The sequence below is a fragment of the Perissodus microlepis genome, chromosome 16, assembly GCF_051167445.1.
Source record: "Perissodus microlepis isolate ML-2025 ecotype Zambia chromosome 16, ASM5116744v1, whole genome shotgun sequence".
NCBI lineage: Eukaryota > Metazoa > Chordata > Actinopteri > Cichliformes > Cichlidae > Perissodus > Perissodus microlepis.
In genome coordinates, this window is record NC_140476.1 from 24,299,376 (window position 1) to 24,326,772 (window position 27,397).

Here is a 27,397-nt window from a genome sequence, read left to right on the forward strand (position 1 = left end):
CCACTTTTTCTCCTCACCGGTGCCGCACGGTTACTTGCTCCATGAAAAAGCTGCAGCCAGCAGTGCGTTCCTGTTGCAGATGTTGTAAACCGATGGCTTCATTTCTCTCAGTTCGAATGGGCTTGCAACAATGTGCGCGAGAGCCTCGACATATTTGCAGTTTACAGTGAGGCTGCATGCAAATGTGCGCGCACGCAGGCCGGATAGGACGCGGAGAGCAGAAACAGGAGTGCCTTTAAAATAGTTCAAAAACAGCATTAATATAAACATCAGAAATACAATCTTGAAGGTTTTCACGCAGAAGTTCAGCACAGCTAAAACAAACAAAAACAAATCTCATTCTCACCTACATTTGTTCCACATTTTTTCTGTCTTGCGTGACTTCGTGACAACGATATTTTCAAAACAAAGGTAAAAAAAAAAAAGCCTTTAGGCCATTTGACCCTAGCTGGCTCCCTTATCTATTAGACAGGGCGCAGTGGCATCTGTCTGTCAAGTCACAGGTTTATCATTAACAGGGATCCCACAGCACTGCCCACTGCTGTTCTATTGAGCCATCTAATAAGAACAGAGAGAGAGGGAGAGAGCTCATCCTTGACTTATTATTAGGCTACTTATTAACATGTATCAGCACATGGACTTCAGCTCGGATGATACTGACATGCCTGAGGGTATTAGAGGAAAGCTGCGGCGCTGATAGCAGCGCGATAAGTTACTGCTGCGTGAGGCACAATCATTCTAATCGAAGAAAAGGTGACAGCAGAGCGCACGCGTCAAGGTCGCTCTGATAGGTGGGCGCATGTTATGGCACAGAGATCTGAGGGAGATATGAGTCAGGAAAACTCAGCTGCTCCTCTTTGCGAGGAGAGATCATAAAGTCCGAACAACCCCACCCCCTTCCCTTCATCTGAATCTCCAAATACTTCAAATATGAAGGAAGAAGAAGAAGAAGAAGAGCTGTATGTCCTGTGAGAGAGATCCGGCCCACAAAACGCGTTCATGGGTTAGATTAGCCGCTTTTGACGCCCCCTCTCCACCCTCCCTCGCTTCCCTCCGCTTTTGTCTCTCCTCCCTTCTCTCCTCCCTCTTACAAGTCAGCGCGCCCGTTGGCACAGGAAAGATTGAAAGTGACATACACTGATTAGAAACCGGTCCTCTGCGCTGTTAAACCCCGCTGTGACACCGCAACTCGAACTTCGCTGGTTGTTGTTTTTTCTTGCTTTTCGGTCAGATTGCTTTTCTTTGCCCGGACTGTATAGCGTTTTTTTCGCGGTGCGTCGCGCTGTTTGTGAGCCTTTTCTCTCTCTCTCTCTTCCGAGGATGAAGCCATGAGTTTCGAGGAGAGCACACTTGTGCCACAGAGACGCCTTTTGAGCTAAAAGGCGGGCAGACGCTTTAAAGAGGGGACGAAGGTTTACAATAAGAGCCGAACACATTTACGTGTGTGCGCTGCTGTCCACAAACTCTCCCTTTTCTTTCCTTTTCATCTCCGCTCGCTCCGCTGCTTTGGGCGCTATCCACACACACACACACACACACACACTCAAACCCTTCAGCCTTCACCACCAATAAATCAACTTTTCTTCTCTGTGGATCTCCTGCGCGGTCTCGACTCCAGACCCAGCAGCACAGGACCCGCGTGACCCAGGAGTCGAATCAAAGCCCAGCCCTGGATTCAATACTCCTGATCAATGGACAGAGCCTCCTCAGCGGGCAGCAGCGCTACAGACACGTCGTAAACAGTGAGTACACACACACACACACACACACACACACACACACACACACACACACACACACACACACACACGGACTGTCAGCAGCAAGTCTGTACTGAAGACTGTAAGATCATGTAGAGATTTCTCTGCAAAGTCCAAACAAATGCTACACAATCCAACCAGCCGACAGGAAACTCCAGGGACTTTGATTTTATGCTTCCTTGCGAAAAGTGAGTGATTCATAATAACATCAACAACAACAACAACAACAACAACAATAATAATAATAATAATAATAAATAAAATAATAATAGCTATGATTATTAGTAAAAGTTGTACTTGTAATCATTCCATTTAAGGACTAATAATGTACTAATTATTGCATACTCAAGGCTATTGGCATTACGTTATCTTTAACAGTATTTATAGTAATAATTAAGTAGAAGTAAGTATAATAAGTAAATAAAACTAGAGAGTGAAAATCATATTTCTGCCACAAAAAGTGTCGAAAATTACAGCTCACGTCTTCCTATAATTTCCTTAATGTAGAAAAACGCTCTGCTTTCTAATTACATACGGGTTATTTCTCCTAATTAGTCTTCGTGTTTGACGGGAGCTCACTTTCATAAGAAGTGTTTGAAATATTATCCATAGAGAAATATTACATATGTCTATAAAATTACGTACTATTATTTTATATTTTCATTTTTGAACGAGCTATTCTTCAAATATATTTAGATTTTTTTTTTTTTAAATTTGCCTTTAGTTTACATCTTCCCTTTATTAATTAATTAATTGGCGCTTTGATAAAAACACAAACAGCGTGAAAATAACGCAATGTTTAATTTTATTTTTATCGTAAAGGATCAGGATAACTCACCCCTGTGTGTGTGTGTGTGTGTGTGTGTGTGTGTGTGTGTGTGTGTGTAAGTGTTCTCAGGTTTAAAATACACAGACAAAAAATGAAGTTATATTTTCAGTAAACTAGAGAGAAGGAAAATAGAATGCGTCACAGGATTTCTTCACTTTGTAACTTTTTAACCTCTAAAAAATATAATTCATGACGAATTACTTTGAGAGGTGTTACAAATTAACACGTGCTGAGCTTAAATAACCCCTTACCACCACCACCACCACCCCTCGTTAGTTTTACACTGTTTAGTTTGCAGAGAGACACATATTCACCAGAAAACGGGACGAGTGATGAATAAAACATAGCGAGGGGAGCAGAGAGGTGTACGACAGCGTCCAAGTGTTTCCTGCTGCTACAGGGGCCTTCTAACCTCTGCGACACATCGCACACTCAGAATCTAAAAGTTACCTGCTGCTTTAGAGGTCTGTAAAATATTGGGGTGGGGGGGGAATTCAGATTCAAGTATTCAGATATAGGAAGAGGTTTGGGAGTAAAAGGCCTCCATGTCTGCTGCGCGTAATCAGAAGAAACCAGAGCCAAATGCGTTTGGCTCCAAATGAGAAACAGTCCCTCTGCAGACCGTCATGTCAGGAGCAATAGTTTGTCCTGCTAAACACAAACGCTTTTTTTAAAAGCTTTTTTTCCCCAAGAGAAACCCACACTTCTTCTGTTTCCACGTCACAGTTAACAGTGTTGTGTATGTGTTGTTAATAAATCAAAGTTTATATCTAAAAGAAAGGCAGTGCTCTGTCCCCCTTTCCCCTCGCTTGATTTTAAAGTGATTCCTTTTATTTCGGCTCTGTGCGTAAAAGCCGAGGTTCCTCATGCTGGAGTCTGTCCGTCCTCTCTGACCTTTAAGAAACTGCAGGCTGACTCAGTTCCTTCTTCGTCTCCAAACCACCAAGAATCCAAAGCAGCGCTCGTGGAGTTTGACTCGCGTGGAGTGCCAGCTTCCCTTCGCACACACGTCAGGTTTTCTTTTTTAATATATATATATATATATATATATATATATATATATATATATATATATATATATATATATATATATACACACACACACACACACACACACACACACACACACACACACACACACACTAGGAGTTTTGTTGTTTTGGTTGGTCAAGCTAACTAATTTAGCTAAATATTTAGAATATTTACATTTCATGAGTTGCAGTTTCTAATTATGAAATAACGAAAACTGCCGACAGCAAGGTGCGCGCAAGCTGCACCTCAGTGTCCACCTTTTCTCATTCTCTCAAGACAGCAGAGCTCCTTTAAAATATGTGTACGTGAAAGGGGGAGGGGGGGGATGCAGGATTTTATATATTTATTTATATATTTTAGCCAACCGCGAGGAAAAATGAATTCGTTTCGGCTGCAGTGATGGCCGCTTTCTGGGGCTGCCTGTCTGCTCAGAGTTTGCTCACAGGTTCAAAAAGTTGAAGAGAGAGGAGGAGATAGTGTGGAACTCTAACTCTGTTTGTGTATATTTAAAAAATAAAAATAAAAACCTGATGGTGATGCTTTTTAAAGCTTGGCCTGAACACCTAAAAATAGCCATCCTTTCATTTATTGAGAAGTCTTTATTTCTTTTAACTTTAATATCTGGATATACTTTGGGCTTTCAGGAGTTATCCAGCTATAAGAAACAGAGGTTTCATCTACCCTTAAATGGTCCACTGGAAATATTTCTGGGACTCTCTTTCTCCATGAACCCGACTATCTGTTCACATATATTATAGGTGTGCTATTGAACCGTAGATTAGATTAGAAAATGTGTGTGGGCGCTGATGATGATGCTATGGGCGTCACTGCTGCTCTGTGCGCTCACATATACACTGTTATATCTCCCATTCAGCCTGTTTCATAATGGTCTCACTGACCTGGTGATCATAAATGAAGCTCTTAAAGCCTGAGGAACCCCCCACCCCCCAAAGTAATAACTACAGTTATTCTCATTCTGGTGAGGCCTGCGTGAGCTGTGGTGAATGGTTTGGCATCAGTGTGTGTGTGGATGTCACAGTAAAATTTTACCATTTCCCTCCAGCTACTTCTCTCCTCTGCGGGCAAAGTAACAGTAACTTTTTTTTTATGATGTAGTGCAGTTTGAATCTACACCTCCTCACTGTTACAAGAACCTGGTTGTGTCCAGCATCGTCGTTTTGGATGAGCACGCGCATGTGTTTGCGTCTCGTGCACCGCATTCGTCCCCGCTGTGAGTGGCTGTGCTCTGAGTCAGTGTGTGGTCCCTGGAAGTGTTAAAGCAGAGTCTGTGTAGCACGCTGGCTGTGGTTTGTGTGGCTCCGCGTCTGTCTTTACGCGGAAGAGCGTGCGCATCCTCCCAAATGGAAGGGCGAGGCAGTAAATGCTCACTCTTCATCCTCGCGTTATCGAATGAGATGTTTACGAGAGAGCCAAAAATGTTTGCCAGAAGGGCCATCGTCTCGCCCCCTCACCCTGCTTGCTTTCCTCACTCCGTCTGCGCGGATGTGAGTTTGCGTGTGTTTGAGTGCGTGGAACTACCTCAGAGCTTCAAAATAGTTGTGTTTCTCTTAAAGGTCCGTCCCGCCCGCCTCCCCCCTCACACCAATGCTCTCCACATCACAGTAACACATCTGATGGCCATAAACAGCAAATTCCGCACTAATGTAACCTTCCCGAACAGCAATCATTCCTCATAATCAGCCACATAAAAATGTTCATGTAGTTCCTCATGTTGCTTTCAGACTTTCAAAAACACATTTAGAAAGTGACACTTTTTTAACTTCCCCCCAGTGTATTTTTTATTCCTTTGCATTGTCTCACGTATTAATTATTTGTGTCAGTAAAAGTGATGCAAAATTAACAGATTGATTTCCTAATGCCGGTGCCGTCATTTAGGGATGCACTGATACATCAGTGAAGAAAACACTAGCCATGTTTACTGATAAATAAGATAATATTTACTGATATCTGTAGTCGATATTTAGCTGTTGTGTTACATCAACTTTTATTTTGGCTAAATAATCCAAAACTCTTTAATAAAGAGCTGAAAATCTACATAACAATTCTGCTACTTTTTCAACATGAACATTTTCTTTTGTCTCCAGGGAGCAAAGTAGAAAATAACAAACCACAAAAAATAAGTAATAGGTAAATAAAAAGACTCTATGGGTATTTATAATCCATGCTTCACAATAGGTCTAGCTCTCATTTAATTATTTCTGCAGACATCCAGAACCAGACTGATTAATAAATAAATATCTGGCCACATGGATCTGAATACATTTCTGCAGCACTGTCTGTCAGTAGTTTCAGCTGGGATACTGGTCTCACTGATTGATATTGACATCGACATTTCCCACCATCACTGGCTGATATTTATCTGCTGTGTTGCATAAATTTTGAGCTCACTAAATTATTTTTAAAACTGTGTAACAAAGAGCTGGAAGACTTTAATACAGTTTGGTTACTTTTTAAATGAAAGATTTTTCAATTTCCTTCGAACAAAGAGGGGGAAGAAATGACGTGAAAGATGTGTTCTATTTAGTGTCAGTGCCGGGTTACAATCCCAGATTCACTGCATTCCTGTAGTTTCATTAATTCCACAGACATCCAGAATTTAAGCTGATAACTTGAGCTAAAATGATCTGTTCATTGATCAACGATAAATAAATAAATACTTTGAATAAATTGGCAACAATTCTAGTCATTGATTTGTTTCATTTTTTTTTAAAGGCGTGAACTAATTCAGCTCAGTTTTATTTTTTATAGCAACAATCCACAACAACAGTTGCCTCAAAGTGTGACTAAGGACTCGAGAGTATCAGAAAGATAAATAACCCTATATTTTGGAAAAAGGGAAAACTTTTTCTCTAACAATTTAAAACATAAAAGACATTCTGAGGGCCTCGGATTAGGGTTAGGGTAAGGTCGTCATAGATTAGTTGTCACATTGGCAGCAACCTCGGCCGGTGTACCTCTGTGTTGGAACAATGTTACTTTACCCAAATCAGAATCTCAGAAGTTCTTTAAGGAAACACAACTTTGACTACAATATGTCACTTCAAGGCACTTTCTATTGTAAGGTAAAGACCCTACAACATTAGAAAGAAAACCAGACTCAGGGAGGGGCGGCCATCTGCTGAGACAGGCTGGGGGCGAGGGAGACAGGACAAAAGTAACACCATGAAGTCAAACAGTTCAGACGTTTAAAATCCGAGTCGGTGGATCCACAGGATCAGATCCACATCAATCCACTTGAACCGAACCAAGCTGGCTTTTTGGGGGGAGTGGCTCACTTCTCTCTGTGGGTAATGTTCAGGCAGTCTTTGCGTCGCATGCCGTGTTCATGCCTCCCTGCGTATACGTGTGTGTACATTCTGAACATCTTTGACGACAGGGCTTTTAATTTTGCCCCCTCCTCCTCCTCCTCCTCCTCCTGCCTGCCTTCTTTTATCTGTGCTGCAGAGCCAAGCATTAACCAATAGCTTGATAGCCCTGCTATAAAACTGGATGTCAAACGGGAAGAACAGCCGTATCTGTGGCTATTTCCCTATAGGTGACGCCTCTCTCTTTCTCCCCTGTTATCATTGCTAATAATGCCCTCATAGGTCACTTTTTCTCTTCCTCCCTCTTGCTCTCTCTCTCTCTCTCTGGCTGGTTTTGCATGTTGAAGGCAGAAACCTTCATTAGCAGACACATATCATAACGGTAAAGAGAGATATCGGACAGGCAGTTACAGGAGAGACTCGCAAGTCTGTGTAAGTTTGGCTTCTCTTCTATAAGCGTCTCTACGACCGCAGTCTTAGAGGTCAGGAGGATTTCCTGCTAATGCTTTCATACGCGTACGGAGGACTGAGCAGCTTATCCCGCTGCTTGGCTCACTCTGTAACTTTTTAACAACTTTTTGCCGTTGTTTAAAATCTCAACGTGTGCGTGTGTGTGTGTATGTGTGAGTGAGTGAGTGAGTGAGTGAGTGAGTGAGTGCTGGGGCTGTGGTGTTTACTGCCCTGTTTCCTGTAACACTTATCACAATGGGATTAACTGTGTGTGTGTGTGTGTGTGTGTGTGTGTGTGTGTGTGTGTGTGTGTGTGTGTGAAGATGGGAGGCAGGAGGTTCCTTCTTTTGGTCCATGACATTTTGCGCACGCGTCCACACTTTTAAACAAGCCTTACAATCCAGGTGAGACAAAAATAAAAACCCACATGATGCAGCGATCATCTTTAAAAAGTAGAATTAAACGGTGACCAGAGGCTCCCGGCTTACCCCAGCCACCCTTCGGTGTGTGTTTCACATGGACGGGACTACCAGTCAGTGTTTGTCATCTGTCTTGATTTGCAGAGTTTAGGCTGGCATTGAATTACACGTTAGCCTCTGTTTGTGTGTGTTTACGTCTTTGAGCTGGACACATTGTTTATAGGTGTGTTTGTTGTCGTGTCCTACTCTTCTATTTCTCTGGGTGTGTCCGCATTTTTGCTCTGCAATCTCGTCCTTGGCCTCCAGTATGTATTTGTTATGTCTAGAACAGAGTAATAATGTGGAATTTGATAGTGGCTTATCATCAAAACATGAGGTTGTCCCACTATCAAAGATTACGCGGGACAAACAGAACTCTTTCTGACACTCTCAGAGCACGCATTAAAGGGTGAGATTAAAAAAAGAAGGAGAAATACTTACGTCTGTTAGAATAATATCAGCAGTTATAAAAACAAGTCATTTTACAGTTTTCCAAGAGCTCTGACAGTTGGCCAGAGAAGCAGTAAATTGGTAAATGTGTCATGACCCTCTCCTTATCAAAAAGACATTACATTTGATCCTTGTCTCCATAGCAGAAAGATGTAACAGCCCATCTTATCGCCTCTTTATTAACTGCTTTAACTATCACACACCTTATCACACAATGCACCGCAGATGAATTTAGGATGCGGATGATAACGATCTGACTTTCTGAAGGCTAAATCCATGATTTTAATGACAGTCTAAGCCACTAACATGTGATGCATTGTAAAGACATTCACTTAAAGACATTCTTCAGAATAAAAGGCTATTGCGAAACCAGCCTGTAATAATTGCATAAAATAGATTAGCATTTATCAGTCTGTTGCAGGATGTTTACGTGATACAGTGAGACACACACACACACACACACACACAGACACACACACACACACACACACACACACACACACACACACACACACACACACACACACACACACACACACAAGTTATTTTCACCACTTGACACAGTTTTAGGGTTTTTACAAGGAAGACAGTTGAAATAAAAACTGAGGGAACAGTGTGTTAATGATGAACATAGGCTGTCTGCTCCAGTTTGGTGCTTTGAGTACATTTAGATTGAAATACTATTAAATTAAGCAAGTATGGAGTGTTTTCACACAGTGGAGCTTTACCTAGGATACACCCAGCATATCATCTGCAGTCTTTCTGCACGATGCCTCAATTAAAATCTAAATACCTAAATATAATTGCACATTTGCTCTACATATATTATAAAGTAGATTACCCTGCATAAAGCTTTACTGCTGATATGAGCTGCAGCTGTCATAAATTTGCAAGTTAGATTTTTTTTATCCTAAAAGAAATGAATAAACCGAATTATTCAAACTCATAGCAGCAACTATAAACATATATATATATTGTTTTAAAAGGTGCTTAAAGTGTCACTGTCATTGTGTAACAGTTCTGCATTTAACCCTCAAACTGTTGACAACGAGAATATTGATTTTTTTCTTATCTTGGGTTTTGGCAAGCACGCAACAAAGAAAGTGATCAGTCTAACTGAGACATATCAAAATCTATTCACACTTTTCCAAAACCTCTTCTGCAGAATGCAAAAGGGCAAAAGGGTTAGAGCCCCACGATGACTTAGATCTCATAAGATTGAAACTCCTGGTCTTGCTTATCTCAGCAGGACAATGTCAAACCACACGACGCACTTATTACAGAAACATCTGGATCTGGGACCAGAGCATAAGTGTGAGGGCTAAACTGGCATGTATCTGTCATCTGTTTAAAACACTCAGTGCATTATGAAATGATGACAAAGGAGGGCTTGAAGGGCTGAATTGCTGAAACACTATATCAAGCCTTTCAAAACTACTTAGCGCTGAGTTGATGGAAGACAACTCCACCAACCCCACCCTAAATCTGTATTTTGGTAGTAGGCAAAACTGAGTATTCGGTGCAAAAAAAAAATTGGATTAAAGAATTGAGAGAAAAGTTTGTTTCTGGTCTTCAACAACATTGACTCAGACCCTAAATGTATCATTTAAATGACTTGTAGTCATTACACTCTGTTAGTAAGACTAATATTTAGTTATTTTTTGGCTAACAGAGTTGTGGAAAAGTTGAACTCTCTCAGAAATCCAACTCAGTGTAATGCTGTATTCCTAAAAGACATTCTGCTGTCGTCCTAACGGGGGTGTCTTATCTCAGGCACGCCACCAAGTGAGTGAGTAAGGTTAACAAGAAAGAAAAAAATGCATGGCTCAGTAACATTATCTCCTGCATCAAATGAAGTATAATTGAGGCAGAATGCATTTAGAGATTAAGAAACTGGTCATAGATTGTGTGTTCTTGCATGTAAGTCTTAGGTGAGATGGTGAGATGTCGGCATGTGCAGGTCTCGATAGAGATCACTAGTAGCAGTGTGGGGAGCTTAAGCAGGATGGGACCTGTTGGTGATGAAATCAGACTCTTTGGAGGATTATTTGTAAATGAGAGGCAGAACAAGTGAAATGAAATAGTTTCATCCTTCGAACCCTCTGACGTCAAAGACAAAAACACCAACAAGCCCTAGCTCCAAAACAATAAGTCAGACGCACAATCACACCTCATAAATGAATGAATGAGAAAAAAAAGCCAAAAAATAGAAATGACATATTGTGATAGCCTCTGGGTCACGGTTAGGACCAGCACCCATAATCCTTATAAGGTGTGGGTGTGCACTCCTATGGCTAGAATTTCTACATACTTTTCTACCTAAAGACAAGCTTAATGTGATATTTAATGTATGAGAGTTGGATTAAAAGGTAACGTTTTCACATTTTCTACTTTCTGAAATGTTGCTTGTCTCCCAGAATATCAACAATCACAGAATCCCAAACCCTAAACTCTTGACCCCCACCATTCAAAATACATTTCCACTCAGGATAAAATAAGGGAATGAAAATATTTGCCTATAACCTAACCTATGATCAGTGACACAGATACTGCAGCAACTAAATAAATAGATAAAACAGTTGACTTCATTATTTGTTGCACTTTGTGACCAAATAGGAGAGATAAATGTGCTAAATGTGACAAATTACTTGTGCTGTTGGAGGTCTGCAAGGTGGAGTAAACAGTATGAAAATCCCGTCGGATGCACGTGACTTGAATCAAACTAAACCCCTGCCATTCAGACGGCACTTCCACTCAGGACGTGTAGGTGCAAACCGATCAAACGGGTGAATGGAAAAAATTGCATCATTAATGATTTTGATAAGTACAGTAACACTTATCATCTGCAGCTGCCAGCAGCCACTGAATTGATCTCAGTCTTGTGTTATATTCAGTTGCTTTTCATCGCTGGTAGTGGTTAGATTTATTTGCAAAGCCTCTTGTTTTTCTCAGGAAGCCTCACACTGAGAATTACAGCTACCATTGTACTCGTATTTAAACCCACTGCTTTCCACTCTGTGTAACTCTCTGAACTTGTCTTTCTCTTTCTTTTTTTTGTTGTCCTTTAAGCCACTTTTATTAAACTCTGCCGCTTACATTTTTGGCCTCTGTGCCTCCCACCCACACTTTTTAATCACTCCAAAGCTAATGTTTTTAATTTATTATTCATTTTGAAATTTAGCCCAGGCTCTTAAAACGTCTCAGATTGTCAGTATGTTTACTTTTTTTTCTTCTTCTTGTGGTGGTTGCTTGTTTTCTTTTCAGCTGTAGTTGTGTAAGAAGGAAAGCTTGGTAGTGAAGGTAGAGAAAAGACGAGGCGGAACGAAAGAGGAGGAAGAAGAGTGAGTGACACCACCACAATAAAAACAGTGCTAGTAAAGCCTGCAGAAATATTAAGAAATTCAAACAATAACCATGGATTCTCCCTCATTTGTTCTGGTGAATTTCTGCCCAGTGTCCAAAAACCAAAGACCCTGTGTTTCTGTTGGGCTCGCAAATCTGCCCACAGTATAGTTACAGTATGGAAAATAGTGCAGTAAATTAAAAAAAAGCCTCACGTTTGCCTTTTTCTACTGACAGTTTCTAATCTCTGTGTTCACTGAGGGTCACACGTGCCGGCTGATATTGTCCAGGGCTCTTATGTAAATAAAAGAAGTCCATTTGGCCCGAGTGAGCTGGCTGCTCTTTGATACTTTGGCATGTGTCCCCTGTCAGGCTTGGAAGCAGAGCTAATGGCATTACCCTATATTAGACTTTTGGCTGACACGCGCTCATCAGGGGATGGAAGCCCACGAGGCTCACGCTCTCATCAGTATATCAGCACATGGAGGCCTACATGTTAAAGGTAGCAATGTTATGAGGTACTGACCATGTGATAGCACGGGTAGTGTGAAGCTCCCGAATATACAATCTGCCCATCTCTCTTTTCCTTTGTTTATTCGTTTGCTTTTAAATATAATTTATGAATATATTTATTACATTATTTACTGCAACATGGAATGGGAAATTTAATTAGTTCATTTTATAATACAAAATGTTTACAGTTTACTTTTAAAATGACATCTGTTCTCTTTGCTAGGCTAGAGTTTTATTTATGCTGATAAAAGCTTTATACTGTAAGCTAAAGGGCACGGGGAGGACTCTCCTTTAAGAGCAACCAACCTCCGGCAGAACCAAGTTCAGGGAGGGGCAGCCACCCCATCAGGTGAGGGGTGAGGGGAAAGAGGAGCACGGGGAAACTATGACAACAAACGGGATAAAAAAAAGGATCTATGAGATAGATAGTAAGCAAAAGATAACGTTGTGGCATAAAAATCCATGAAGAGTTCAAACGGGTGGTGGAGAGGAGGTGCTGTGTGCATCACAGGAGGCCACCCAACAGCCCGAGATAACATTCAACATAAATAGGTGCTGTGAACTGCCTCTTAGAGCTTCCTGACTTCTTTGTTTTCCTGCCCGTAGCGGTCAGTCCCAAGCCCTTTAATTACTGAAGATATAAATCTTTGAAAATGGTTGACAAATATTTAACACTCACACAGCACTAAATTGTGCATTTGTTAGCCACAAATCAATATAGATTTAGTGTAGCAGTGTGTGTTTACAGCAGCAGGAAAGTGGATTTCTATGGCACAAAGAAACATGATACATCAGGCTTTGACTTGTATATACACAAACTTGCAGGAGAACAAATATATCGTTTTTGCCCGTCTGAAAAATACAGATATCAATGTCTTATTTTTGAAATTCTGCTAATCATACTGTAAAACTTTTTTTTTTTTGCAGACTCATTCTCTCTGGCTGGAGATCCTCTGGGAGCCTGGAGGAGGATGGAGCGAGGAGGGGAGAGTCCCATCACCCAGGACAGTCCCGAGCAGAGGGGGGGCAGCCCGGATCTCAGCGGCCTCCCGCCACCGGGGAAGAAAGGCCGGTTGGAGCTCAACGGGAGTCCCACTGGGCCACGAATACGCCACAACGGAGCCCCACTGAGACCCCTCGGAGGTAAGGCTCATGTTGATCATGAGGCGTGAATAAAAGAAAGCAAATTTCTATCAGAAGATAGATTTTTTTAAAAACAAACACTACTTCTAGAGTCTTGGCAATCAGGGGTCAAAAATATGTATCTATAATTCTAACACATCCTATATTTCAGCACACGGGTTAGGGTCAGACTCTGGTTGGGATCACCAATGATAACTTAGATGTCAGAGGGTTCAGCCGTTGGGCAAGAAGGAAAATTAAAAGACAAGAAAGCCAGACAGGTTCATCATTGGTGATATTTCTAACTCCAGGCAATCAGAACGTATCCGTTTTCTTTTTGTTTTTTGCGTATTTATTTAAATTAAATTGTCTTGGCAGTCAGGCAACAAAGAAAGTAACTCGCACTGATGCATAAATTATTAGCATGTTACCCCCAAAATTGGCTTTTCCTTTTTCAAAATATAGAAATAGAAGTCATAGAAATACATTAATTAGTTTGGATTAAACTGTCAAAGTTAAACGCTGTCATCTTTTATTTAATGAAAACAAATGATCATCAAGCTATTGATTACTGCAATTATTTAAAATCCATAAATCCCTGAGTTTGTGGATCATTCGATTATAAAAAAAATATATATCAGAGAAAGCTGTGTGATCACGGTGTCTGAGGTTTTAAAGCGCTTACGTTAATCAAACCCCAAAAGCAGCTTTTGGCTTTACAGTGAACCACATCCCGCCCATGAGTGGAGTTTGGCACAGTGTGCCATGTAGTAATGTGGCGGTGCTGAGGGGAGATGCTCAAGCTGCTTCTGTCCAGTTAATGTATAAGTCTGGGGGGAACTGTATAACACAGGCTTACCAAATAAAGGAGATTGCTCCATATAAACAAGATTTATACAAGTCACCATGGCTTATTGATCCCTGCATTCATTGTCAAAGTTGGTTCTTGTTAATGTGCAGCTGCACGAGGGGATGCAGTTCCCCGTCTGTGTTTTGGGGTTTCATGTTGCCGCGTGTTTGCAGTTTTTTTTTATCTCTTAAACTCATTTTTACACACTTTGTCTGGTTGAGATTTTAAAACATTTGCACATCATGAATTTCAATTTACTCCTTTTATTCATTACTCGTTTTATGTTAACTGAAAATACTAATGACCAAGATATTATTATTTGAAGTCTGCACTTTGATATCAAATGAAGGTATTTAGTTGAAAACAGGCTGGATGAGATTTGGTGGTGTACTTGAATGAAATTGTAAAATTGTCAGATTGCAAAGCTGCTCTGGAGCATAGAGATAAGTAAGTGAAAGAGCAGCTCCTCGTGGACTACAGAGCTTAGTTTAGACAAAACATTCAGAACAATCAGTCTGATCTTTGCATCTTTGGGACGCCCCACACCGTTAGTTATTTAGGTCACGATGTGTACCCTCTTACTCGCTCTGGGAAAATTCAGGTCAGAGAATTATTTTCTTTTTTTAGAGTCTCTGTATTAATGTTTAAATGATACATGTTATGAGAATTGTGAGAATTACTTTTCGAGTATCACCAAAGGGAAAGATGGAAACGCTGTTTAATTTTAGGGTCTATATAGTGGACCTTATTTGCTTTTACTTATTTTCTGCCATGTATAATATAATTCAAGTGTAATTCTATTTTATTTATATAAATAAATAATGAGCAATTAGTAATGTAGAATGCAAAAGTGAAAATTTGCTAGACTTTATGCAAATTTGCATCAAAAGTCATGCTGCATATTTCTGCAAAACTCTAGGATCCAGCATAAATATCTGTGGCTTTGAGCAGTGCTTGGCTACAAACTGTGAGTTTGTAGCGATGAATCTGTGTGAGGTTTTTGGAAGAGCAGCTAACAAATCAACAAGAAGCTCAGGTTTGACCACAGTAAGAAGAGAAGAAGAAAGAAAGTGTTGAAGCAAGAATGGATGATAAAGTGTAAAAAAGGAAGGAGACAGGGGGCGGGCTTTCCTGAGCTGAACGGATGGATGGTTGGTTGGACTGCAGTAATGATGGGTTATTTTCAAAGACAGGAAACTCAACGTGTCTCCTCCAAACCACTGCTGCCATGAGGAGGGGGCCACACACACACACACCATATGTCCACCAACTTCCAGGCTGCGACACTCACAACAAAGAAAAGCTGCCAAGATACACACACACCCTTCCACTGCTTGCATACACATATCTTATTTTAATATCCCTGTTCACTCATCCCTATACATATTAGAGGGATTAGAGGTTTGAGGCTACATCACATCGTTCAAACCAGATCATACAGTCGGCGGGCAAATCACAGGACACTGCATATGAGAGAAGACAGATTGAGGTGGAGACGGAGGAAAGAGCGAGATAGAGGCAGAGAGAGAGAGAGAGAGGAGTGCTGGTCGGAGGGAGCTGCTCTGTGTTGACAGTTATATTTCCCTGTTGGGGGAAATTCACTTACTTGAATTGGCACGGTGCTCCAGTGTGTAATTCACTCCATGAGAGCCTGGAGGACTGGGAGCAGAGTGATTAATGAGGAGGAAATAGAAATATAGGAATTGACTGATTAAAACAACGGGTGGGATGGATCGGGGTGCAGGGGGAGCTAATGCTGCATGCACCCTAAAGTGTTTGTATGGATGTGTGTGTGTGCCGGGAAAAGGAGACAAGCATGCCTCCGTGTGTCTGTGTGTGTTATTGTGTGGTATTCATGCAGTAAAACACACTCCATGCTGAGCATTATTAGTGCTGGGACGCTGCCTAATGCTACAGTCCGTCATTTCTTAGGAGGGCTTTAATTAATTGCTGGTCGACAGGTGGCCCAAAACCAAAAGCCTTTTAGGAAAAAGGCGGATATTGGAGAGGACGGATTGATATTCCACTAAAGAGCCGAGAGGAAGAAATTTTGGGATTGGATTCTTACCTTAAGCAGATAATGAAGAAAGAGGAAGAAGCACATGAATAATCAAGACCTGGATGACAGTGTTACAGGGGCGTCAGACAAAAAGTTTGAAAGGAAACAAAATAAAAGAGAACTACAGGATTTTAAAATAAAAGGCATCCACCAATTAGCCGTGGAGTAAGAGAGACATCAGCTGTTATCGTCAGAAGCTGTAGATGTTGTCATAAGTCACTCAGACCTGTAAGGCTTATATTTTTCTTTAAGCCTTTTCTCCAAGCTATTTAAAAATGAAATCCATTTGGTTTAATGCAATCCAGTTCAGATTACAACATTTCTCAACTTAGAGCCCCTTTAACCTACTAAAATTGAAACATGGCAGTATTACAGAAGAAAACTAACAAGTTCTCCTTCAGCAGATCTTTTTTTTTAGTGAGAAAAATCCAAATCTTGCCTACTGAACTTCAGCTCTTTCACATGCATGAACTGCTGCTCAGTGAAGTAGGTGTGAGTGTTGAATTGTTGGTTTTAGACAACAGACAACCCCAGCTCAGTTCTGAAGAGAATGTGACAGATGAAAAGCATGCAGATGCTGTTAGTCTGTCATAGTCTCTCTCTATATATGTATATATATGATGTGATAAAAACTTTAAACTTGCACATGTATTGCAGCAATGTGGTTCAAAGCATTGCTGCTGATGGCATTAAAACCAATGCATGTATGCGCGTCTGTGTATGCGTGTGTGGTATTAATGAGGGACAAGAACTTCTTCACTCGATGAGCGCAGAGAGAAAGTTCTCATAAGACAAGATAAGCTTCCACACTGTTAGTGAAGGGCATGATAAGTGATGATGGCCTTTGGAATATGTGTGTGTGTGTGTGTGTGTGTGTGTGTGTGTGTGTGTGTGTGTGTGTGTGTGTGTGTGTGTGGTAGAATTTTCCAGAGAATCTGGTTTGAGTTTTTCACCTGGTTTAAATTTGCATACTCGAGAAAGACTTATCATGTAAATTCAAGAAGCTGTGACCCTACACCTCTCTTTTATCATATATTAATCATTTTTTGTGACAACTCTTCCACTTTTTCTGGTTGCGACACTGTTGTCACATTTTTATTTTTATGTTATTAATAAACTAAGATAAGCAGCTGCTGCTTTCACCCTTAGGTCTTTTGTATATTGGTTTTGCATACGTGCTATGGGAACCATTATTATGACTACTTATCTAATAGTCCGTTAGATGAAATGCCTGTGAACGTGCAGCGTGCAGGGAACAACACTGTTAGAGTCTTTACAAGATTGCATATCATTTTCCATTCCTAGCTGGTTGCCGCATATTGAGAGTTTCAGGTGTTGCAATACTCAACAGTGTGAAAGAAAAAGGATGAATTGATTACAAGCTTAACCCGCAGTGAATATAATCCACATGTTTTCTATCTATGAGGGATGAAATGCCATGTGATCGCAGACAATTAAAGCCAGGCATTAAAAAATCTTCCTGTTGTTTTTCTCCTTCTACTTTTTATTGTCCTCCACAACAGGTCTGATGATTCCAGTCTTCTGTGTGGTGGAGCAGTCAGATGGAGGGATCCAGACAGACGGATGCGAGGGACGAGAGGAGCACGCAGAGTTTGTCCTGGTCAGGAAGGATATACTCTTCTCTCAGCTGGTGGAGACAGCTCTGCTGGCCCTCGGGTACTCCCACAGCTCTGCAGCACAAGCCCACGGTCAGTCAAAGACATACTGTTACATCTGTAATGCACCTATTCTCTTGATGTTTTAAAAGACACACATTCTTACACTGAGACAAATTCTTGAAAGTGAACGTTGTAATTGTATAAGACACTTGTCAGAATACTATCTACATGCTACACTGTATAAATGTGACTGTGCTAACGCTAACAGGTCTGCTGTCCTCTCAAAGACCAAAACCCCCAAACTAAAGTATAACTACGCAGCAAATGATTATTTGTTTGTCAGCCAAGACGCAGACATCAACCATCAAAGTTTGAGAGCATGAATGGGCAGAGTACGAGTTTGGTAAGCCTCAGGCTGCAGTAGGTTCATACATAAAATACACCTGTTCATGTGTGTAAAACTAGATTATATATTACAAATATGCTGCAAACAGCTATCTCAAAGGCAAACCTACATCTGTTTCCAGTCTTTATGCGAGGCTAACTAGCAGCTAGGTAGCTGCTAACTAACTAGCAGCTAGTTAAGCCTTTCATGTAGCCTGAGATTAATACTTGTAAATGAGTATTTCTCCTTAACTAAGGGTTAGAAACTAAATAAGAGTGATGATTATCAGTCATTTTTAGTCTATTTGAAAAGCTACAACAAGCAGCCTATTAGCTTAGCTTAACGTAAAGACTGGAAAGCTCAAAGGTAGCCTAAAATGAGTGTAACTTAGATTATTAATAGTGTTATAACAGTTGAACCAAAAAACCCTCCTTTATCAAATTCAAAATCAAACTTCAGACATTAAGTCAACATCAAAAGGAACCCAAACTCAACAACAGAGATGCTGCTAAACAAAGTAAAACACTAGGTAAATACAGAAAGACTAATCCTGTCGCTATACTATTACTTAGATTCTTAACATGCTATGTCATGCTGACTTTTGTTGATAGCATGACAAAAGTTTCACTGAGGCTCACAGTGTAAACTATAATACTGTGTCAGAGTTAAATGTCCTGCAGCTCAAAGGTCAAGACGAGAATGAAAGAAGACTCTCCCTCTAATCAGTGGTCTGAGAACAAAAGTGGATGTGAGGTTGCCTATTTGGAGCAGACACTGAACTATTACAGTGGCAATAAGCTAAAGAATGCTTCAAAAACACAACTGAAGCACAGACAGAGCCTGTAAAACTCATTAAAGACACAACAAAGAGCTGGACAGGAATGTCTCCCCGAGACAAAAATATATTGTCTACGTGTGTGTGTGTGTGTGTGTGTGTGCGTACAGTATGTGTGAGAATGTTTATGAAGCAGAGAAAAAGAAAAAAAAACTCTATAATTTATTGTTGCACACATGGTAGTCATCTGAAACAGGACAGTGTCATTTACTGCTGTCTTTTCTCAAGTATGCAGAATATTCCATCTGCGGGAGTTGCCTCACATCACTATAAAATGGTAACAACAGAGTGACAGTGAGCAACACAGCTATTGCAATACTTTGAAAATGGTGGGAGATCCCCATCTGTTTGAAATCTTGATTGTTTGTGTGTGTATGCATCTGCCATATAAGGTCCTGGTATTCAGGACAAAAAGAAATCTTGTTTTGCATATCGTCCTAAATATGATACATCATAGTATCCTGGTGACCGCATATGCTACTGTTTGTGCAGTAGCATATGCAGCAATGTATGCAATATTAATAATATAGTATAATAAGTTTTTTTTTTCTTTTAAGCTGACCTTCCTGTAGGAGTTGAATTTAAATGACCTGATTTGCTCCACTGTACATGTTGGGAAATCACTGTCCTATAATATGTCTACTATAGATTTCTGTGATTTAACTGACTGTGCCTGCTAAGGTAGCCCACAGCACCAAAAAACCAGATGAGGATAAGTCTATACAGGAAGTACTGCTGCATATTCAGGTTAAAAAGGATGACATTAAATAAAGAAAACTAAAAAACGGCTTATGTGAGTTGTGGAAATCGGGATCTAATGTTTACAGTGTTGCAAGTAGCCATCTCTAAGCTGGTTTATTGCTAGCTGATGCTCCAGGCTGTGGTTGCTCAGGTACAGCTGTGGTCTAAAGCTTACATACACTCATCACAGTAATTTGGGGATTTTAATGATTTCTTTGAACGGTTCTTTTTCTATGGTGGTATAATTTTACAACATACATCTTTAATGACTTTAAAAACAAGACTTGGGTGCACAAGTTAGAATTTATTTTGGGTTTTCTTTAAAAGTATGCATATAGGCTCAAATAAACACACTCACTTGAATCTTTTAATAAAAGTGTCTTTTATTTTCACGAGGCCAAGTCCAATTAAATAGTGATTACGAGTGACTAAAACTGGTAGTTTCTCTTTGCCAACAAAAAAAAAGAGATTTGTTTGCTAGTACTCACTGGATTAATCAATACACAAAACAATGGGAAAATCACTGGAACTTGGTATATGGACTGGTTCTCATATACTGCTTTACTGCTCCACTTGAACACTTTATACAACATATCTCATCCATTCAGTCACACTTGCATTCATAGAAGCACTTTTTTGTGTAATTGCTTTCTATCTAATGCTCACACTCTGATGGTGAAGATGCTGAACTGCCAATTTGCACAAGTTGGAGCAATTTCTAAACAATGCCGATTCCATGATGATCACTTCAAACAGCTGCATGTACGTACATGTCATTTGGATGTGCTGCCACTTTGCCAAGGTCTTGAAAAAGACCCAAACTGTCAAACAAAAAGTAACTGGCAACCCAGAAAACCCCCAATGCCCAAGATGCAATGAACTAGACACTGCTGGAACACCAGTATCACCAGTATCACTATCCACAGTGAAGCATGTTTTGCATTATCATGCAAAGGTGCCGACTAACAACCACTAAAACTGTTGCCTTCTACAGGGAAAAACTAAATGTCTTCTGGAGAAAGGTTTTATGGCCAAACAAAACAAAGATTGAGCTACTTGGCTACAATGACAAGAAGTATTATGGAGAGGTAAAGTTGAAGCCTTTAAACCTAATAACACTATGCCAGCTGTCAAGCATGGTGGCGGTGGCGGTGGCGTCATACTCTCTGTGCTTTGTTGATGTGCTTTATTCCTTCTTTGTGCCATGTATAAGTACATGACACAAAGTAGCTGGAATATTGAAGGTGATGAAGGAATGCCTCCAAATTCTTCAACTTAACAAGTAGAAAGTTGAAACTTTAACTGGAATTATGCTAGAAGATTGTTAATAGCTATCAAGAGAGGTGGAATTTGAAAAGGAAATATTAGTGTGAGCCTGTCTGCAAACCCAAAATAAATTCAAACTTGTGCACCCAATCCTTGATTTTTCAAGTCACTATAGATGAATACTTTTTTGAGTGTGAGTGAACTTCTGACCACGGCTGTGGCCCTCTAATGTGATATGTCAGTCAACAGTAACCTTTGCGCTCATTGGAAGTTGGTTCAATTGCTCACCTCAAAGTTGAAAAACTCATGTCACCAGCTGATATGAGATATGTGACGTGTGGTCAGATGAAGTCACTGACTGTCACTGACATCTCTGTGTTAAAGCCTGCTAAGGTGTTTCCATCAGCTCAGTTAGTTATAATTGCAATAGCTTTCTTTGGTGAGAAAAAATAACAATGGAAAAATGGAACATCTTAATCCCGCTGTGTATTATTAGTGGTACTGTCTATGCCAAAGCATAAAATGAAATCATAGAGAAAGGCCCAGGTGATTTGAGAGTGTAGAAAATATTTCATTTCCTTTACAAGATAATAGTGAGGTGATCTTAAACCAATTGGCCAATCTGCTTCACTGATATTAGTCTGTTTGTATTCAAAGTGTAAAGAAGAGCATTTATAAACTGATTGTTGTGAGCTGCTTATGCTGCTCGTCTTTTGTTCTTCTGGTTGGAAAGATTCAGAGCTACAAATGAAGCCTTGTTAAATTAGTTAGAAAAATAAACATTACTCACATGCACATCATCAAACACTGATGCACTGAAATAGCACGCTAACTGCTATAGCAAGTGTTTGCTGTGGTCTGCAGATGAATGCCATTAGTAGCATCAGGGGAGTAGTATCAGGGGAGGTCTCTCTCTGTCTGTCTCATCAGTGTGCATGGAAAACAGTGAGACCACATTGGTCTCCTGTCCACATCAATGAACAAACAACAATAAAAAAAAGCTAGACTGAATGGGACATCCCAACTCCACACAAACGAAACTCCTGCAGCTGACTTGAGCAACGTTCACGTGTTACTTGTAAACTCTCTTTAACCCCTGCAAGGATCCACTGGCATAGAATCGCACTTAAACTGGCATGCACACTTGGCATGGAATACCATGTAGTCATGCAGTATCACAGACACAACACACTCTCTCTGTTAGACACACACACACTTCTCCTCAGCTTCTCTCAAATGAATACTTTTTGTTTTTTAAAACAAGCGTTTATGTTAAATGAATAATTTCTGGCTTAAATTATACATTTTTTCCCCTGCGGTCCACAACCAAAATTACACAGAGTCCCAGCTATTTTCTCCCTGTTTGAATTGTGTCCTGCATTCTTGCGTCCCGGCGTTGTATTTAAAGTCCCCGGCAAGGACCACGGCCTTTCTTTAATTAGCTTAGCCCAGTAATTAACTGGGAGATATTGTTTATTTCAATTATAAGGGTTTGAAGGCTTTTATAGATTGGATGAGAGCAGACCTGTATTTTAAGGATTTAGTGAGCAAACAGTTAACAGTGGTCAGTGAGAGAGAGCGAGAGAGAGAGCATTGTTGCTGTGCCACGTCTAACAGGCCAAAGAGGGTCAGTGCTGCAGAGCTGCAGTTTACTGGACATATGACTTTAAACTGGCTGTGAATTGCTTCTGACAGCATATCGTTACATTTTGGACACCACTTTGTTATAACACATTCTTATCAGTTAAAAGCTAAGCTTTACTGCTTAATAAATTACTTATTAGTGCTTTGTAAATCTGTGAAAAGCAGTTATTAAGGACACCTTTTGATTTGTAGGTTTGCCAGGTCTATTTTCGACCCTTTTATTAGAAATGATCATATGTGCAAATTATTTTTAGCAGCCCTTGCAAAAAATGTTTGATTTACCGAAATGAGAAAATTTTGCTTTTTGCAGCTGGCGAGTCACAGACAGGATCATAATAAAATCAGCGTATTAGTCAAAATTCACAAGTACAATATGTATCTTTAAAGAAACTTTTCAAAGGTTTTACTGCAACTGTGAGTTGAGGTTAAGAAAAGATCCTGTTGAGTTTAAACACACAGAGAGCCCACAGTGACCTGAGACACAACGTGTTTATTTACATAAAACCAAAATCATCGTCTTTTTTTAACTGAAACCAAACCGAGTCTGTCCATTCGAGAGCTCCATCCCAAACACCATCTAGCTTTAAAGTCATGTCTGTGAACATCACTCTAAAACTGGACTCACTGCTTCATAAAGGCAGATGATCAAAATCAGTTTTTAACTTGTTAATATTTATCAGGTTAGCAGTGAAACGCTCGGGGTAGTGTTAGGGTCATGGTTGTATTTTAGCCACACAGTCCATAACCAGTTTGCCCAAATATTCCACATAAATGGAAATTTATGTATCCAGCACCATCTCGACCTCTAACTAGGTCACAGGCAACCTATAGGATTGTAAGAGGAACACAGAGATAGAAGTCAGCGTACTACCTACAGACGACTGAGTGTATGCTGTGTTTGAACAGTTGCAACTTGCAGTCAGGATTGTCTTTACAACAAAACCTGAAGCCTTTATATCACTGGCTTGTTGGCAGAAATAATAATTTTACCTCATAGAATATGTGAGTTGTTGGTCTCTTTAGATATCTTTCAATTTGAATGCCAAGACTTTGGAGAACGATAAAGAGCCTGGTGCCTTATAAGAGTGCGTGATTGTATATACTCAATCAGTGGCACTGGCAATAACCCAAATCCTAGTTGTGAACTAAAACCCCAAATCCTTTGGGAAAAAAATATAACTTTTGAGAGTGACTGCTTTGTGGTTCCCAATTTTCAATACTTGGGGGAATGAAAAGGAAAAAAAAAATACATCCTCTGATTTCAAAGGGTTAGGATTAGGGTCATCACTGGTGAGAACTTAGAGCTCAGAGAGTTCTGTATCCAGTGAGTTGCATCATAAGACCAACTGTTGCCGTTACCGAAGCTTTCGCTCCCGCTGGGCCGTTAGAGTAGACAGAAGACGTGTTTCACTCCCTGAAATGACAGCCTGATGGATTTTTATTTAGAGGAGTACCTCAGAGCTCCGTGGTAGATGATAGACATCAGAGTCTGATGTGTGCGGTTTCAGTCAGTGTATTTCCAGGGGCAGAACCTGGAACCATTTTCGAGGTCTCACATGTGTGTGCCGGCTTCGGCCTCTCTAAAATGCCGAATTGGATTAACATGTGTATATCTGAGTGTGCGCGCGCATAGTGGCATCCAGTGGCGTGCAGGGCTGTACGGGTGTCGACACGAGGAGTCAGAGACATTAAGTGTGTGTTTGAATTTGCATTTGTGTGGATGGGCACCCTTAGACATGAGCCAAGCCACCAGCCGGCCACATAAAAGCATGTCTCTGGGAGGCGGAATTTTAATGTGGAAATGGGAACAATGATTTCTACTTTTAAACGTAGACGAGAAGCAGAGCCCATTGAACAGCAGACCAAAAAAAAGAAAAGATGAATCAATTATTAATGTATTTACCGTCACACTGAGCGTGAGTGTGTGAGTGCGTGCGTGTTTGCATGTGAAATGCTGCATGCATGCGTCCACGTCTCTGCATGCTGTCATGTGTCCTGTGTGAGTTTGTGTTTGTCTGCTTATTCACCCGTTTGCTTCCACCCAACTTGGCATCAGTGGAATTGTTGGCTTGTTCTCAGATGTGCTGATGCTACATGCAGAAAATTAGTAGCCAGGGGGTGAGGCTGTTCTCTGCTGCTGTTGTTGTTTGGGTTTTAGAAAATAACTTGTCACATATTATATAGTGCTGTGTTATTTCCGGTTTGATTTCCTCCCTTGGCTCGTTTTCCCTCTTCTTTATTGCGTGCCACACCCTCATTAGTCTCACCTGTTTTCTTCCACACCTGTTCCCTACCTGTGTCCAGTGAGTTGATCGCATACCTCTCTGTATAAACTCTGCAGTTTCTTTCCCCTGACAGATCACCTTGTCTGTTTAATTGGGTCTTTGAGCAATCCCTGTATTCCTGATGCATTTCTTATTTTTCCCATGATCCTTTTGGGCTGTGAAATGGAGATTGCCCTTTGCCTGCTCCCTCACTGCCAGCCTTTCTCTACTTCTGACTAAAGATTTGGATTTTAGACTTCTGTGTATCTTGCATTTAGCTCCTCTGCCTTGCCTTCCTTATACATGGCTTTTTATAGGCGCACAATATACATGCAATTGCATGCAGGAAGGAGCGGCAGATTTTAAAAGTGTGATTGTTCATTTCTTTTAACGTTGCATTAACATTTTCCGTTAGAAGCACCGTAAGCCTCCCTCATCTGAACTGTGCGTGCACGTGTGGGAAGTGAGAGCACTCCAATCTTTTTAACCTTCTTTATTGCTTCTGTCTGCATATGTAAACATGTTCTTAGCAGATTCAAAGCCGTATGACCATGAGGCAGTTTTAACTTCCATCTTTACGCCTTTTCCTCTTATTTACATCTTTGTTCTCTTTCCTCTAATTCCACGTCCGATGATGGCAGGTGGCTGCTCTTTCCCAGGCCTGCTTCTGTCAGACGTCTCTTACTATCATCACCAACTGCTGCTCACGGGATTGGCTGATTGCTGGAACTTTCTCTAATATCACAGGGCCTCCACTTACAATATAAGGCACCTTAAGATGACTGTTGTTGTAATTAGCACTATATTGATAAGACTATTTTGAACGAGGGAAGCTTTCAGATAAGATAATCATTGATTGGCCTGTTAGGAATATTAGCTTGGATGCCATAATTGAAGAAATCCAAAGATATGGATGCGTGGCATTTCTGATACATTTGATTAAAAATAGGTTTATTGTACGTGAAATAACTTGGGGGGAAAAAAGCATTTTAGAAATACAATTAAAGCTTTCATATAGAAAAAGAAGCTTTTTCATGTGCTGCAGATTCACTTTAGCTCACTGTGCTGCTAAAATCTAACTATTTAGTTCTGTTTGAGTCCTTAAATGTCTCCATGCTGGTCTTTAGCTCCTCTAGGGTTCTTTTCCTCCCTTAAGGGGGTTCAGACTTTTTTGTGCATAGGGTTTTAATGATGCTCTCTCTGTATGACCAAATAATTAACAACACAGCTCTGCCTGAGTGGAGTCAAAGATATAACTGAGCTGTAATCACAGCTAAAGGAGAGAGGGAGATCAGAGAGGACAACTCAGAGAAAGGCGGGAGGAAAGGACAGAGGGAGATATGGAGGAGAGGTGGGAGGGAATAAGGGGATGAAAAAAGAGAGCGAGAGAGCGAGGGAGCTTCTCAGGACCCGTCTGGATCTCATTTAGAGGATAGTAATTCGATTAGCTTTGTTTAGTTTTCACAGCTCCAGCCAGTCCGCATGAAAAACCCATGTGAGTGAGTGTGGTACTGTGTGTGTCTGTTCGTGTGTTCTGGTAAAGGTGAAATGCTCGTGTGTGACTGTGTGTATTACGCTAATATTCTTCTTAAAGAGATTCAACTAGATTCCTTAAATCAAGAGATCAACAGTATCATGGCAGTGCAGACCCGCAGAAACACGAGTGCCTCATAATTCAAAAAGAAAAAGCATGTTTCTGTTTGCGCTGACAAAGACCCCAGAATGTTTCAAACATCAGCCGAAATCCAATTTAGCCAGAATTTCTCACAGATCTATTTGCAGAGGGGTTTATGATGTTGATATGATGATATGGTGTCTCTTGACTCTGTATCCATGTAACCAGGACACTGAGAGATGGTGATGTGTAGATTTGAAAAAATAATTGCAATTTTTAAGCAACAGAAATAAAATCAACATGTAGGGATAAATATTGCAGGGCCTGAATGATCTAAACTGGCTGTTTAGATCATATGCTTAGCTTCTGGGTGGGAAAATAACGCCTGTGTGAAAGTACCTTACAAATGCTTCTTTCTCGTGGCCAGCAGAAGAGACTCGTTTGGTTGGGAAAAGAAATTTGGAAGTCTAAAACAAAATTGTCATTTTGTAAACGATGGTCTCCATTAAGTGGTAAAGGAAGATCAATCGGGCTATACTTTAGGGCATTTGATTTCTCAGTCAGAGCCACTTGGCAAGGCAGGACTTTCCTAACTAGTGGGTGTCTCCAGAGCATTTTAAATGTACATTATCCCAGTCTTCAAAGTGTCTGTTAACATTCCCATCCACCTAACATTCTCAGAATAAAACAAGGGCAATAAACAGTAAATTGAACAGTAGGTGAAGGTGGTGTGTTCAATTCAATTCAATTTTATTTGCACAGCGCCAAATCACAAGAACACCTTGTGATTTATATATATAAAGCACCTCAAGGTGCTTTATATTGTAAGGTAGACCC

At 40.5% G+C, this 27,397-nt stretch overlaps 1 protein-coding gene across 2 annotated transcripts in view; it reads left to right on the forward strand.

Moving 5' to 3' along the window:
• Positions 1-1,094: 1,094 nt before the first annotated feature.
• satb2 (SATB homeobox 2) overlaps positions 1,095-27,397 on the forward strand; it is a 50,631-nt gene continuing 24,328 nt past the window's right edge. For both annotated transcript variants that reach the window (XM_084907967.1, XM_084907968.1), the window contains exons 1-3: positions 1,095-1,742; positions 13,088-13,303; positions 17,715-17,900. In XM_084907967.1, coding sequence (XP_084764093.1) covers positions 13,132-13,303; positions 17,715-17,900 — 358 coding nt within the window. In that variant the 5' untranslated portion in view covers positions 1,095-1,742; positions 13,088-13,131. The remainder of the gene's footprint in view (positions 1,743-13,087; positions 13,304-17,714; positions 17,901-27,397) is intronic.